General features: G+C 43.3%; 1 protein-coding gene across 1 annotated transcript; it reads left to right on the forward strand.

Annotated features, from left to right (window-relative positions):
• The first annotated feature begins 43 nt into the window (after positions 1-43).
• Positions 44-7391, forward strand: TLR2 (toll like receptor 2). The gene has a single exon (XM_033060338.2). The coding sequence runs from the start codon at positions 4992-4994 to the stop codon at positions 7389-7391; it is 2400 nt and encodes a 799-aa protein (XP_032916229.1). The 5' UTR covers positions 44-4991.
• Positions 7392-14684: the final 7293 nt, after the last annotated feature.

Genomic DNA, 14684 nt, shown 5'->3' on the forward strand with positions numbered 1-14684 from the left:
CACTTTCCTTTTTACCTACCCGCAGAAACAGCTGAAGCCTTCTATTTTTGGGTGTGAGACTAATGCATGGACTAGATGGTCTTGCAGACTGGCTCATTTCTTAGTTTTGCTCTACTACTTTGCAGAACATATTTATGTCATCGCTGGGCCATGCCACTCTTACCCTTCTACTTATCTTCCTTTGTAGTCAGTGAAGAAAATCACAGGGATAAGAGGAAGTTCATTTCTCTACTTCACTGTGTGGTATCTCCTAGAATTACCATATTGCTCTTCACTGATGATAAAGGGAGACTAGCCAAGCAGGTACAGATGTTTATATTAAGGTAGTTAGCGCTTGGATTTCTTGTGTTTTAGAAGTTCTTATGGGAACCTGAAATTGTGTCTGAGAGGATTAAGTTATGTGTTGTTTCTCTAACTCCATGTTTTCATGGTCCCCTTTTGCATGTTTTGCTGGAGTTTAATTACAGGAGAGTCTAGATCTTGATTAAATTTTAGCCATGTAATTATTTTGTGTTGTAATACTAAAGCCTTGGCATATGGGCTGAGTATTTGAAAATTAGGAAAATTTGTGTATATTGTCTGTTGCTATATTTATACATCTTTAAGTGTATATATATATAAATGTATGTGCTTTTATAGATGTCTAGTCACACTCCTGTCTATGTGTGTGTCTACAGGTGTAGGTTCAGCCTGCAAATGCCATTTTCAGTTCTGTTTTCCTGTTACAGTACTATCTCCAGGGCTAGTCCGAAGTCTGCTACAAAGCAATTTTTCTGTTAACTGTCTTGGAGAAATATAGCTCATGGTTTAATCAAGGCTAAACTCCAGGTAGGTGATGAGTGAATCATGCAAGAGCAAACACTGAGTGCTGATAAATTAGGAGAAGTGTGCACCTAGAGGTAAGAAGGGAAATAAATCTTGCCAGTCGTTACAAAGAGAGGGTCAAAGAGAGATGTGAGAGAAGTTACTTTTCACACAGTAAACTCTTACCATAGACCCAGACTTTTGTGTGTTGGCACATTTAAAAGGACTGATAGTGTTACTGCTCTTATTGCAATCAGATCATTCAGGTGGGAATTCCCCTGCTTATACTGTCAAGGTTGAGAGATGAAGTGGAAATAAAACAGCAGCATGAGAGGAAGCTGGGCAGAGAATGATCAGCAAGAGAGAGACAAAGCACAACATAGGTTAACGGCACTGGAGCTGCAGGTGGCATTTCTGCGTATCTTTTCTGCACAGAGGTGAGTTTTCAGGTAGGTGAGGGCTGGAGATGCAGGGAAAGACAGTGGAGCTGCAATGTCAGAGCAAGAAGCAAACAGGGAGCCCTGGGAAGAGGCAACCTAATCTCTGCCACCAATCCCCCTCTGCAAAGGGGATTCAGGGTGCTCAAGGCTGCTGAGCAGGAGTATGGGGTGAGAAGGGATTTCTGGCTGCCAACAGAAGTAGAGCAGGAAGGTGCAATCAGAGGCATCTGGCAGGGATGCATAGCAGCAAAGGAAGGTTCTGATGGAGAGCTGTGATGTTGATGAGACCAATGTCCTGTGGGAAATGGGAGAGAGGAAAGCAGCAAATGAAAGAGATAAATTGGGTCAGGCTGTGCCATTTGTGCTCAGTTTCCTCATAGGAGGGTGCCTTGTACTTTTTCCTCTTTGTATGTTGTCTCATCTGAGTGTTGCTCCCTGTCACATTGCAGACGCTCTAAAAGCTGTAACCTAAAACTCAACCAGCCTGGAGGTGGGCAGGTAGCTGGGTGAGTGATGATAGGATGGATTTGAACAAATACAGAGAATCCCAGCCAATACATTGAACCCTAAGTGCAGATGTATCATTGGCCAAGGAAATGAGTGACTGGGACAGTAAACCAATCACATGTGTATACCCAGGAAATCCAAACCCTCTTTTTAAGGAGCATTCAGAACAATAGAGGAGCTTTTGTCGCATGCGTCACGGAGGGTCGTGGTGTTTGTCTCCAGCCAGGTGCCCAGACAATGTCATAGATACCAGCTGCCCAGAGAAGTGGGACTGAAGGTGAGGTGCCTTGGTTTCAGGAATTCAATCAGGAAAGAGCTCACTTAACAATGGCCTCGGGACATCAGCTGCCTCCTCACCTAACTCTGACCCACTGTACATCCTCTGTGTTGGCAGTAAGCAGAGGCATGGCCACGTGTGCCTGTGCATACGTGTTGTTAGGGTGGTGCTGGGTGGTGAGAACTAGGACACAAGTAACCCACACACTGCCAGGTGGAGAGCAGCAGCTTTTCTTAGTCTGCTTGTGGTTTGACCTCTTCACCAACCAGTGGCTCTCCCTCTGCAGGCTCCACTGCTCAAATTTACCAGCCCACATTTAGCTGGGTAGTGCTCCCCAAGCTACAATCAATTCGCACACTATTGGCATGCTTTATTTTAGGCCTTACACCAGCCTTCTCCATTTGTGAGCATTTATACAACCTCATTTGTTGTCAGTCATGGTTTTGTTTAAGAATATGTGCATATTTCCTCAAATACTTCTACTCATGTGGACCAGGGAAAATAATCCTGTGCATGTCTGATGGCTTGGACCCTTTTTCCTCAGAAACATTTTGAATGCCTGGTTCATCACAGCACCTTATGAAGGACATCTGTGCAAGTTTATGTGTTTTTAGTTGCATTTCAGTTTAATTTTCCTACTGTGGCTTTTTAGTTCCCTCCACAAAAGGGAGACGTGATTTCTTGATAGGGCAGTGATATAATACACTGAGGCTGTATGTCTGGATATGGAGAAGCCTGAAATGACCTTGTAAGTCAGGGTCTCAAACAGAATCATTAGACAGGAATTGGAAGGGGAAGAAAATGGCTGAAAGTGATTGAGGGTGGGAATGGGATTCCTCTGAGTGTCTATTCAGATTACAGATGAGAAAAAACTGGAAAGTAAGCATCCTGAATCACCAAATGCAGTTCAGTCCTGGAGTCTCTGGATGATTTCAGGCTGATAAGATGGAGAGCCATTAGGCTCTGCTGTTTTTATTCCTGTGCAGTACCTGCCTAGTTCCCTTGTTTGCTGCCAATTTTCCACCTATAAATAACCTGCCTATGGACAGTTTTTGATTGATCAGGTTACCTGGTTGTTGAAGTAACTATTTTGATGACAACTTTTAAAATGCTACCTAAATCTGTTGCTAGTGAACTCACACTGCTCCTAGATTTAACCTTTAGCCTACAGCACTGCATTATCAAGTTACTCTTGGGAGATCAAAAAGCTGTGCAAAACAACTTCATCTGGACAGCAGATGAGTCTAACTACAGACTGCAATTTTTTGTTTGGGATTCACATGGACCAATACCTAGGTATCTAAACTGTGAAACCGTATTTTAAGGCAATGGGGTAATTTCTCTTGGAGTCATCCCATCTTAATCTGGGTGTCCAAGACACACTATATTAATTGCTCCTAAAAGGTGTTCTTTCTCTCCATTGGCTTTGGAGCTCATGGTGTACAACGAGTTCAGCTGTGAGCATCTAAAGACAGGGAAGAGAACCTTGTCCTTCAAGATCCAAAGCTCTACATCAAAGACAGACAGACATGAAAGTAACACAAGGGGTCAAAATGCTTATAGTCCCGCAGGGGGGAAGAGATGGAATGAGTGAAAAAATTATCCATAACTTTTTCCTCCCCATATACCCAAACTGTATCTGTCAGTTCTGGATAATCTTAAGCAGTTATGACTAAAAATAATGCAACTGGAAAGGTGGAACTTCTCTGTATTAACTTGTATACATGGGTCAGCTATTTTAAAACAAATCAGAATATTAATTAAGACTGAAGTAGGTCTTCTGCACAGAGTCTCAGGTGGATGACTGAGGGAGAAAGCAGTTCTCAAGAGCCAATCTAACCTGATTAACCTGATAGAGAGCCTACAATGATTTTGTGAACTCACTGATTGACCTCTGGGGATTGTTAACTCTATCCTCTGTAAGATACCTACTGAGTTAGGTGGGTTTTGTGGCATGCTGGGGAAAATTACATTTTAAATATTCTCTTTGATCAATATGCAATAAAGGTTTTAAAGGGAAAAGATCTCTCTTAGGCTTCAAAAATTGTTTTTCCAGCTCCTCAGAAGGATAGCGGAACTAAAGGCATCCTGTTAGGAGTAAAGACAAGCTGGATATTGCAGGAAGCTCTGCAACAAAAAAAAAGCCATGACAAATCATCATGAAAACTATGAGAAGAAAGTGGAGTGACACAGGATCCACATCTGTGTGCCTTCTTTTAAATAATTTCAGTGCAGAAGACCAGAAACAAACTCTAAGGCTGGAAAAAGCTATCTAGTCCTGTCAGCTGATCTGATCTGATCTGAGCGCCTGGCTCTTCCTTCTGGCTTGGCCTGATCTTCTCTCTGCCACAGGTTCCCAAAATAGAAAAAGACACTGGCAGAGAAGAAGGATGTGGTAGTAAAAAGGAAGAGCTGAGTCAGTAGGCAACAATGGTCAGTTTTACAAGCTTAAATTTCATTAACAAGTATCAGACTGGTGGGACCATGAGAGTCATCCAGGCAAGTGTTTGTTTCCCTGCTTACAGGACATTTACAATCAGAGTAGGAAAAGACAGATAAAATGAAGAAACGACTGAAACAACTGCATTCCTTTTCTCCCTATTGTCAGAATAGAGAGAAGACATATGCTTGATGTAAATATTAAACCTGAATGTTACTATCCACTGTAAGATACTGACTCTTCTTGATGTAACCAGGATTTGAAACACTTACGGGAGACTCCCAGGGATAAAAAATTAATATACAAAATAATATTCACAGATTCAGAAGACCTGAGGTGATATTGAAGTATGAAGGATACTTACTAAACAGGAGGAGGATCAGAGTAGTAACTAATCAATTTCAACCCTAAACTGTGTTAAAACCAAATATTTTAACAGTGTCTTCAACAAGACAGAACAGCAAAACTTGCATTTTAGCTTTATACCTTGCATTTTAGATTTATACCTTCTCCAAAATAAGCTATGCATCTTATATTTGCTCTGACTGCATTTCATATTTTAGGCATTATAATGATGACACACACCTGGCAAATGTTGGCCATCTACATGGTCTTAGCTGCAAGCCTCTCCGAACAGCAAGCACTGAAGCAGGCTTGTGCTTCATGCTATGCCAGTCAGCATTGCAACTGCTCCTCCATGGGCTTGGACTTCATTCCCCCTGGGCTCACAGCCAAAATCACAGTGTTAAACCTGGCCCACAACAGGATAAAGCACATCCAATCCCAGGACCTGCAGCAGGCTGTGAACCTGAGAGCCCTGCTGCTGCAGTCCAACAAAATCAGCTCCATAGATGAGGACTCATTTCAGTCCCTGGCAAAACTGGAGCTCTTGGACTTATCAAATAACAGCTTGGCTCACTTGTCCCCTCTGTGGTTTGGGCACCTTTTTTCACTCCAGCACCTTCATCTTCAAGGCAATTCCTACAGAGACCTGGGGCAGAGCTCCCCCTTTTCTGGCCTAAGGAACCTGAGCTCTCTCCACCTGGGTAACCCGTGGTTCTCTGTGATAAGGCAAGGGAATTTTGAAGGCATTGAGCTTCTGCACAAGTTGTGGATTGATGGTAGCAATCTCAATCAGTACGAGCAGGGAAGTTTGAAATCAATTAAGGAGATAAATCACATGATCATAAACATAAGAGATAGTAATATATTCTCAGAAATTGTTAGGGACCTTCTGCACTCTGTCTCTTGGCTGGAAGTGAGAAGAATAGCACTCAGTATTGCTGCAGAAATGCAAGTATTGAGAGTCATGTCTTCATCTTTTGCGAAGAAAATTTCTTTGAGAAAGATCTTACTAACAGATGATACTGTGCCTGAGATTGCCAGCATCTTAGAAGACATGCCAAAATTAGTGGAGCTAGAACTGGTAGACTGTAGACTCATTGGTACTGGACAATGGAAAATGCAAATTCAAGCAAAACAATCAAAGACACTTAGAGTTCTCACAGTAAAGAAATTATCTATAGAAGAATTTTACTTGTTTACAGATCTTCATGCTGTGGAAGATCTACTATCTCTTTTTACGAGACTCACAGTTCAAAACACCAAGGTTTTTTTGGTCCCATGCAGAATTTCCCAAAAGCTTCGGTCATTAGAATATCTTGACCTTAGTGCAAATTTGCTTGGAGACATGAGTTTAGAACATTCAGCCTGTCAGGGTGGTTGGCCATCACTACAAACTCTGAATTTAAGTCAGAATTCACTGAGTGACTTAGAAATGACAAGTAGAAGTTTATCTCATCTAGGAAACCTAATTGTTTTGGACATTAGCCAGAATAATTTTGGTGAGATTCCTGATGTGTGTGAATGGCCAGAAAATCTGAAATATTTAAACCTATCCAGCACTCAAATTCCTAAAGTAACCACCTGCATTCCTCCAACGCTGGAAGTTTTGGATGTTAGTGCAAACAACCTGAAGGAGTTTGGACTGCAGCTCCCATTTCTGAAAGAGCTGTACCTCACAAGAAACCAGCTGAAGACCCTGCCGGGTGCCGCACCCATTCCAAACTTAGTGGTCTTGTCTGTCCGAAGAAACAAGCTGAACAGTTTCTCCAAGGAGGCATTTGAGTCCTTCAGAAGAATGGAGCTTCTGGATGCCAGTGACAACAACTTCATCTGCTCCTGTGAGTTCCTCTCCTTCATCCATCATGAGGCCAGGATAGCCCAGGTGCTGATGGGGTGGCCGGACAAGTACGTGTGTGACTCTCCACTGGCGGTGAGAGGGGCGCTGGTTGACACTGTGCACCTCTCCATGGTGGAGTGCCACAGGTCCCTGGTGGTGTCATTGATCTGTGTCCTGGTGTTCCTGGTCATCCTGCTGCTGGTCGCCGTTGGCTACAAGTGCCACATAGTCTGGTACTTGCGGATGACGTGGGCATGGCTGCAAGCCAAGCGGAAGCCCAAGCGAGCCCCGCCAAAGGATGTCTGCTATGATGCTTTTGTCTCCTACAGCGAGAATGACTCTGACTGGGTGGAGAACACTATGGTGCGGGAGCTGGAGCAGGCCTGCCCTCCCTTCCGGCTCTGCCTGCATAAGCGGGACTTTGTGCCTGGGAAGTGGATTGTGGACAACATCATTGATTCAATTGAGAAGAGCCACAAAACGCTCTTTGTGCTGTCCAAGCACTTTGTGCAGAGTGAGTGGTGCAAATACGAGCTAGATTTCTCACATTTCCGCCTCTTTGATGAGAACAACGATGCAGCAATTCTCATCCTCCTGGAGCCCATCCAGAGCAATGTGATTCCCAAGAGGTTCTGCAAGCTGCGGAAGATCATGAACACAAAGACCTACCTGGAGTGGCCTGCTGCTGAAGAGCAGCAGGAGATGTTTTGGGAAAACTTGAAAATAGCTCTAAGATCCTAGACAGGGACATGAAGGAATAAATATGTAGTGAATCTACTCTGGATTTGTTTCACTTGCCTCTTTGTCCCATCACTTATCTGCATCTCAATAACAGAGAGCTGGGCTACTACAAATTCTAACACTTGCTATGAGATAATTACTTTTTGTGCTATTGTTCTGTGTAGTTGTACAGGTTTGGTCTGCAATAGAGTTAATTTTCTTCATAGCTTCTTCTGTGGTACTGTGTTTTTATTTGTGCCCAAAACAGTCTCCGTAACACAGGATTTTTTTTAGTTATTGCTCAACACTGCTAGCACAGCATCAAGATATTTTCTGTTTCTCATGTTGTCGTGCCAGCGAGCAGGCAGGGGTTGCATCATAATTTGGGAGGGGACACAGCTAGGACAGTTAATCCCAACTGACCAAAAGGATGTCCCACACATAATGTCATGACCCATGACAATGTAATCAGCACTAAAAGTTGCGGGAAAGAAAGAGCAAAGGAGGATATTACCATATTTTGCCTTCCCAAGTAAAAGTTCTGTGTCATGGAGTCTGACTTTCATGGCAATGGTTAAACATTTGCCTGTTGATGGGAAGCGGTGAATTAATTCCTTCTTCTGCTTTGCTTGTGAGCTTTTACTTTATCTGTTCAACTGCCTTAATCTGAACTCCCAAGTTTTCCCACTTTTACCCTTCAGATTTTCTCCCCTTTCCACTGCTGGGAAGTGAAAGAGTGGATGTGTGATGCTGAGCTGCTTTCTGAGGTTAAACAACAATAGTTATCTACATATGTTAATCAGCAGTATGAGCAAAAGTATCCCTATTTGCTAGCCATTGAGAAGGCTGAGGACACACCAGTTTCCATTACACCCACAAGCAGGCAACTTTGACAGCCCAATGAAAATTAACAGCTTATTTACATGCATTTTTACATTTATGAATGCAGGCATAACACATATTAAGAATTATTTGTTGCTTCATCTAAGCTAAAAAAGCTACCTTCTTTCTATGTATTCAAGATTTGATCTTTCATTTACTTTGGTTTTTTTAAGCACACAATTTCCTATGTTTAACATCTAAATCTTATTTTATATTAAAACATACGTTAAGTAAGTGTATTTCTAATTTCTAATAACATGTAGAGATTTTTAAAATAGTGAACAGTGAATAGTGAAATAGATTAATCTGAATTCAGAAGCTACTTCTGCCACCTATTTCTTCATTCTAGGAAATCTGGTTTTTTTTCTAGCGTGGGCTTCCCATTAAAACCATCAATTTCTTTCCATTCTTACTTTGAGAAAATAAAATATGTATTCAAAGCCTTGCTCTAGTGCAAAAAGAGACAGAATTGTTTGTAGTGTACCAGAATTCCACTAATTGCTATTTTCTCTAGTCTTTTAAAATTAAATACGGACTATGCATATTATTGTAGGCAGGTAAATATCCAACACTTTGAATTCTCACCAATAGTCTACATCCTATTCTAGAACCAGTGAGTAAGTAGTACCTTGGATGATGCCTGTAACAACTGACTGCCAAACCACCAGATAGCAGAGGCAGTCCAGAAGTTGTCCATAAAATATTTGGGTGTTCCCACACAATCTGTTCATTAGGAATCAAGAGACAAAATGCAACAATAGGTAAATCTTGGTATTTTTCTTAGTCAGAATCAAAGATATGGTATTGGGTAAAATTTTTGAAATAACTTTTTTTTTTTTTTTTAGTGCTCATTATTTGCTTCCTTTATGCCCGTAATTTACTTTCTTTTTTAAAAATAGAGATAAGGTTAAAATTACAGTATTTTCACGACTATAAGGCACACCATAAGCCTAAAATTTTGATTGAAACCTGTAAGTGTACCTTATAATCCAGTGCGCCTTATATATAGAAAAGGTTTGAGTATTGAAGGGCTCTCAAAACAATTTCTGTTTCACATTGCGCAGCAACAAACATGAAACTTGCAATCAAATGACCACAAGCAGGTGGAGCACACGTGTTGGGGGTTGGGGGGCTTTTACTTTTTCCCTCTGTGGAGAAATTTTTCCCATTATAATGCTAACAAAGCTGGCAGGGCGACTCACTTAGCTTTTAATTGCTCATAAGATAAAAGAGATGGGTGGGTGCTCTCGATGTCTCAATCACTGGGGGGGTTTGGGCGAGGGGGTGGATGGTCGTGGTTTCCTTTTATTTCCTTCTGGGGAGTCACTGGCACTCACTGACCCAAATGCAGAGGAGAGAGGTTTTTTCTCAGTGGTCGGATCCACCCTACACCCAGGCACCGCTACCACAGGGTCCCGGGGCATAGGGGCCAAATGTGGGCCGCATCCATGCCCCAGGGCAGGGCACCGGCCCGGCTGGCAAACAACGGGGCCCGCCTGGTGCTGGGGGCGGCTGCAGAGTGCGGGAGAATGGCGGCTGCAGGGTACCAGGGCCTGCAGCACCTGGGAATGCCGCCTGGGGTGGGGGGCGGCATCACCGAGCATCCCGCAGCCCTGGGCACCTGGGCTATCCTGGCACCGGGGCTGGCCAGCGCGGCACTCGGGGGGCTCCACTGCTTGCCAGGAAACTTTCCCATTGCCCTTGCCTCCCTGGACCGCACCCTCCCCTCACCTGTGCGAGAGTGGAGACGGCAGGTTTAATAAAAGTGAGTGATTTTTCTACTTTTTTTTTTTTTTTTAGTGTTATGGTTATTTTTAGGCTGCGTTTAAAGGCTACACCGATCCGTGAAAAATGTTTGCAAATTGAACACCTGCCAGTAAACCCACGGTTGCGTGATTCCGTTAGTAATTCATTACTTTGTTGCGTGTGGATCCTTGCTGCAAAAAACAAGTACACCTTACAATCCAGTGCGCTTTATATATAGAAAAAGCTTGGAAATTTGCTGACACCCGGAAGTGCGCCTTATAATCCAGTGCGCCTTATGGTCGTGAAATTATTGTGAGTATCCTATGGTTAAAATAGACTCCAAAAAAGTAATCCAAACTTTGCTTTCAGTCAAATAGCTTTCTACAGACACAGCAGCAGATCTTCAACTATTTTTTTACTCAGTGAAGGAAAAATCTTGTTTACTAACTGCTGAAAGGGAAAACACTGCTTGTTCTGAAAGTGCCTTACTTTTTTTTTTTTAATTTTGTTAGAGTACAAAATCCATTGCCTGATCTTTATAAAATTGTTATTTATATTCTTGAAGTGTTTCTGTCATTATTAAAATTAATTCTGGATGTCTTGAAAACAAGAAATGTGGGAACTAAGACAGAGAGTACTGTGGATTTAATTAGCATAAGCAGTTTGATAACCAAGATGCCTTGGCAAAAACAATGTCTTGGGTTGCAATACAGGATGTATTCTATGTATTCTATCACCATGTATTGATACCGGGTGGGGCAGTGATTCTTATCTCCATGGCAGATATTGTGCTAATGTGCCATCTGTTAAAACCAGGTGGGGCAGTGTTCTTTATCTTTTCACAACCCATCCTTCCTTCAAAGAGGTATCTTCTGCTAATGACCCACTGTATGACTGATAAAATTACATCATACCGCTGGGAGATGCTCCAACCACAGGGTGAAGCCAAACCTTTACTACCTAGATAAAAACTGAGATTTGGAACACCAAGATAGCCCTTTTCTGACTGAACTCCAGAGGAAAACTGGACCTTTCCTCATCATCGCTGGACCTTCAGAGGAAAAATGCACCCTTCTTTCAGGAGCACTGCTTCAACTGTACCACATCTGTCACTCCAGGGGGACTGCAGCCACCATTTAATGGGACTACTACCAACATCCTGGCTGACAGGGTGTCAGGTTGTATTCTGAGTCTGTCAGCGTTTTGTAACACTGTATTTCTATTTTAATTTTCCTAGTAAAGAACTGTTACTCCTAATTCCCATATCTTTGCCTGAGAGCCGTTTGATTTCAAAATTATAATAATTTCGAAGAGAGTCTTCTGCCTTTCTTAGCAGACACTTGTCCTCCAAACCAGGACAAACGAACAGAGCAAGAAAATTGGATTAAGACTGGAGATGGGGAAGAAGATTGAATCAATTAGAAATTTTGCAAAATGTGTAAGTTTGTCTATGTGATGTTTAATCTGATGAATGTAGTAAAAATTACTACCCTTCCTAAAATGGTGTATAAGCGTATGAAGCTCACAGTAAATTTAGATTCTGATCACCATTCAGTAGTCCCTGTCTCTCTCGCAATCATTGATAATTGGTGCCCCGTGTGAGGAGATGGACCAGCCTACCTTGTGGCAGTCAGTGAGCACTTGGAATTGATCATGTTGGTGAAAGAACTGTGAATGAGCCCACAGTAACCTGTCCAGCTGCAATGTGACAGGTGAGTCAGAGCAACTGAATTATGGGACAGGACATGTCTGAGGAGAGAGAAATAACAAAGCCACGCTTGCTCTTCTGGCCAAGCATGGCTCCCCCATCCGAAAGCATGACCTTAAGTCATTTTTACAATGGGTGTCACACAAGTTTCCTGATACCACCCCTTCTGCTATTTTTACCCTCCTCTACTGGGACAAGGTTGGTGTCAAGCTCTATGATCTGACTAGTACGGGACACGAACAGGCAATATGTATACTCCCAACCTGGAGGTGTCACGATCCACACAACCTGAGCGGGGGTCGTGATGGTTCGTTTGACCGCGGGGTGTAAAGGACAACAGCAAGAGACTAAGGTTTTGTTCAGCAACAAGCAGCAAAGCAATTTATTGAGGGCAAACAATTCAGTTTTGGGGTAATAGTGAGAAGGAGAGAGATAAAAAGGTGACAGAGAGAGAGAAAGACAGAGAGACAGAGAGACAGAGAGAGAGGGAGACAGAGAGACAGAAAGACAGTGGGGGGGGATAGCTACCAACAGATGGGACGTCCTCAGATCATCCAGCGATGTCTTCCATTCGTGGGGAGAAAGAAGTCTCCAAGGTCTCTTCTGAGAGTGGTAATTTTATAGTTCATTTCAAGGCAAGGGGCCACTGGCCAAAAGGTGGGGAGATTTATGGACTATTGTGTTCAGAGGACTACGGTTTCAAGAATCAGGTGCAGAAAGTATGACTGTTCTAGCCCCGTACCTGCTCGAGTTCACTGTACCATGACAGTACAGCACACACCCGACACAGTCCATTAGCAAGCATCCACCCTAGCCAGGCCCAGCAGCTCCTGCCCAGAGTGAGTGGTGGGGTCCAGGGGTCTCAAGGGTCTCAGGGTCTCAGTCTCTGACGATGATTTTGAGGCAGAATCAGGCAATCTTCGGACCGACTCTTACACCACCCTGTGACTCATGATCATTGTCAGGAGCACTTCTTTGTGGTGTTGTTCCAATGTCTTCAGGACTCGTCCGAGTTGGCAGCACATCCCAGAAAAATAGAGACAGGAAGGTGGACAGAATAGAAAAGTAGAAAGAAGAGAAGGGAAAGAAAAAGAGGGAAAAGAAAACAAACAAATAATCAATTTTCAATTATTCAATTATTTTTCATTACATAGAAACAATTTCTGATTGCAAAGAGAATGATCAATTTCAATGAGAAATACAATGCAATAATAAATTTTAATCAATATTTAAAATGTAATTCGATTAAGCAATTTGTAAATTGATATTCAAAAGTTAAGATAATCAAAAATAATCCATTTTAACTATCATTCGAATTACAGGACGGTCAAAAGAAAGTGATTTTTTAATCAAGAACATGTTTTGTCTTATTTCAAGATCACACAGTTCTCCTTGCATCAATAACCTTAGGGATGTCAATGGTGACAGGTTTGTGTAAATTTAGTGTGGATGTCAAGTGTGTTAACTGTTTCGTAATTCTCTAATTCACACTGTAGAGAATTGCTGATAAAACAAAACCAACCAAGACCAGGATCAGGAGGACGATGATGGGATGACTCAGTTTGTTTAGGACCCCTGTGGCAGTAGGCGACCTCCCAAAAAGAGTATCCCACCATCGGTATTCAGCAACTCTTTTTACTCTTTCCAGGACATGATGAATTTCTTTCACATTATGGAAAACGGTTATTAAAGTTCTTTGTCCATTTCGCTTATTCAGAAATTAAGGAACTATACTGCACAGCTACAGAACATGGACTGGGATCTCCCTACTTTGCTAATCTTTTACGGTCTATGTTGTCAACTCATCTCATGACCCCTCATGATTTAAAGAGACTGGAGAAGTTGCTATTAACCCAAACTCAGTATGTCATTTTTGGTGTTCAGTGGAAAAAAGGGTTAGAAGCTTTGCTTGTGAAATCTGTGGGGCTTGCAAACCAGAGTGGACCGCAGCAAGCCCCAGCCCAGCCAGCACAAGCAGCCTTTGTTGGACCATTGCCAATCTACAACTTGCCACACCAGGGAGCACTGGACTGGACCTGGCAACCTCCAACAGAGTAACGTTACTTGATTAATCTGTTAATTGAGTTTTTGGGCCACTGGGGCAGCATATGCATAACACCCCAAATATGCTGGGTATAGCCTGTATTAGAACAACACCCCACATGGCAATGTACCCTGACCTTAAAAGGACAAAAGATAACACTTGTCAGTCTCATAGACGCAGGGGCTGTTTCCATTATCTCTCAAGCCCCCACAATGGGCCCTTGTTGTAGAGTCCCAGGAGCTTTCAGGCACTGGGAGAAGCAGACTTACCTATTCAAGCCACTACTTGATACAGATCAATGGCCCCAAGGGACACCTTGCCTCAATCAAACCATTTGCTTGCCTTTTACTCCATAGTTTTAACAGTTTTTTATTGTGAAACTTTCGGTGCAACTATTTAGTAATTCAAGTGTAATTATTCTTCCTTGCCACATTTAAATACAGTAATTTCACGAATACAAGCCGCACTGAGTATAAGCCGCATCTCTGGGTGTTGGCAAATATTTTGTTCTTTGTCCATAAATAAGCCGCACCTGAGTATAAGCTGCTCGGTCGTTCGCAGCGAGGAACCGCATGCAACAAAGTTGCCAATAAGTAACAGAACCGTGGCATGGCGGAGTTTACTGGCTTGGCTTGGGCTCGGGCGGCAGCCCCACCGGCAGGGCAAGCAAACGTGGCGCGGGGCCGCTGGCGAGCCCGGCGGCAGCCCCACCGGCAGGGCGAGCAAACGTGGCGCGGGGTGGCCGGCGAGCCTGGCAGCGGCGGTGGCGGCTGCCCCGCCGGCAGGGTGAGTAAACACGGCAACGGGGTGGTGCTGATGGGAGAGGGGGGCCAGCGAGCCCGGTGGTGGCGGCAGCACCACCTGGCCGGCCCCGCCGAGCCGTGGCGCTGAGCTGGGCCACCCGGTCCCGTCGGCAATGAGTGGGCCGAGCCTA

The sequence above is a fragment of the Catharus ustulatus genome, chromosome 5 (genome assembly GCF_009819885.2).
Source record: "Catharus ustulatus isolate bCatUst1 chromosome 5, bCatUst1.pri.v2, whole genome shotgun sequence".
Taxonomy (NCBI): domain Eukaryota; kingdom Metazoa; phylum Chordata; class Aves; order Passeriformes; family Turdidae; genus Catharus; species Catharus ustulatus.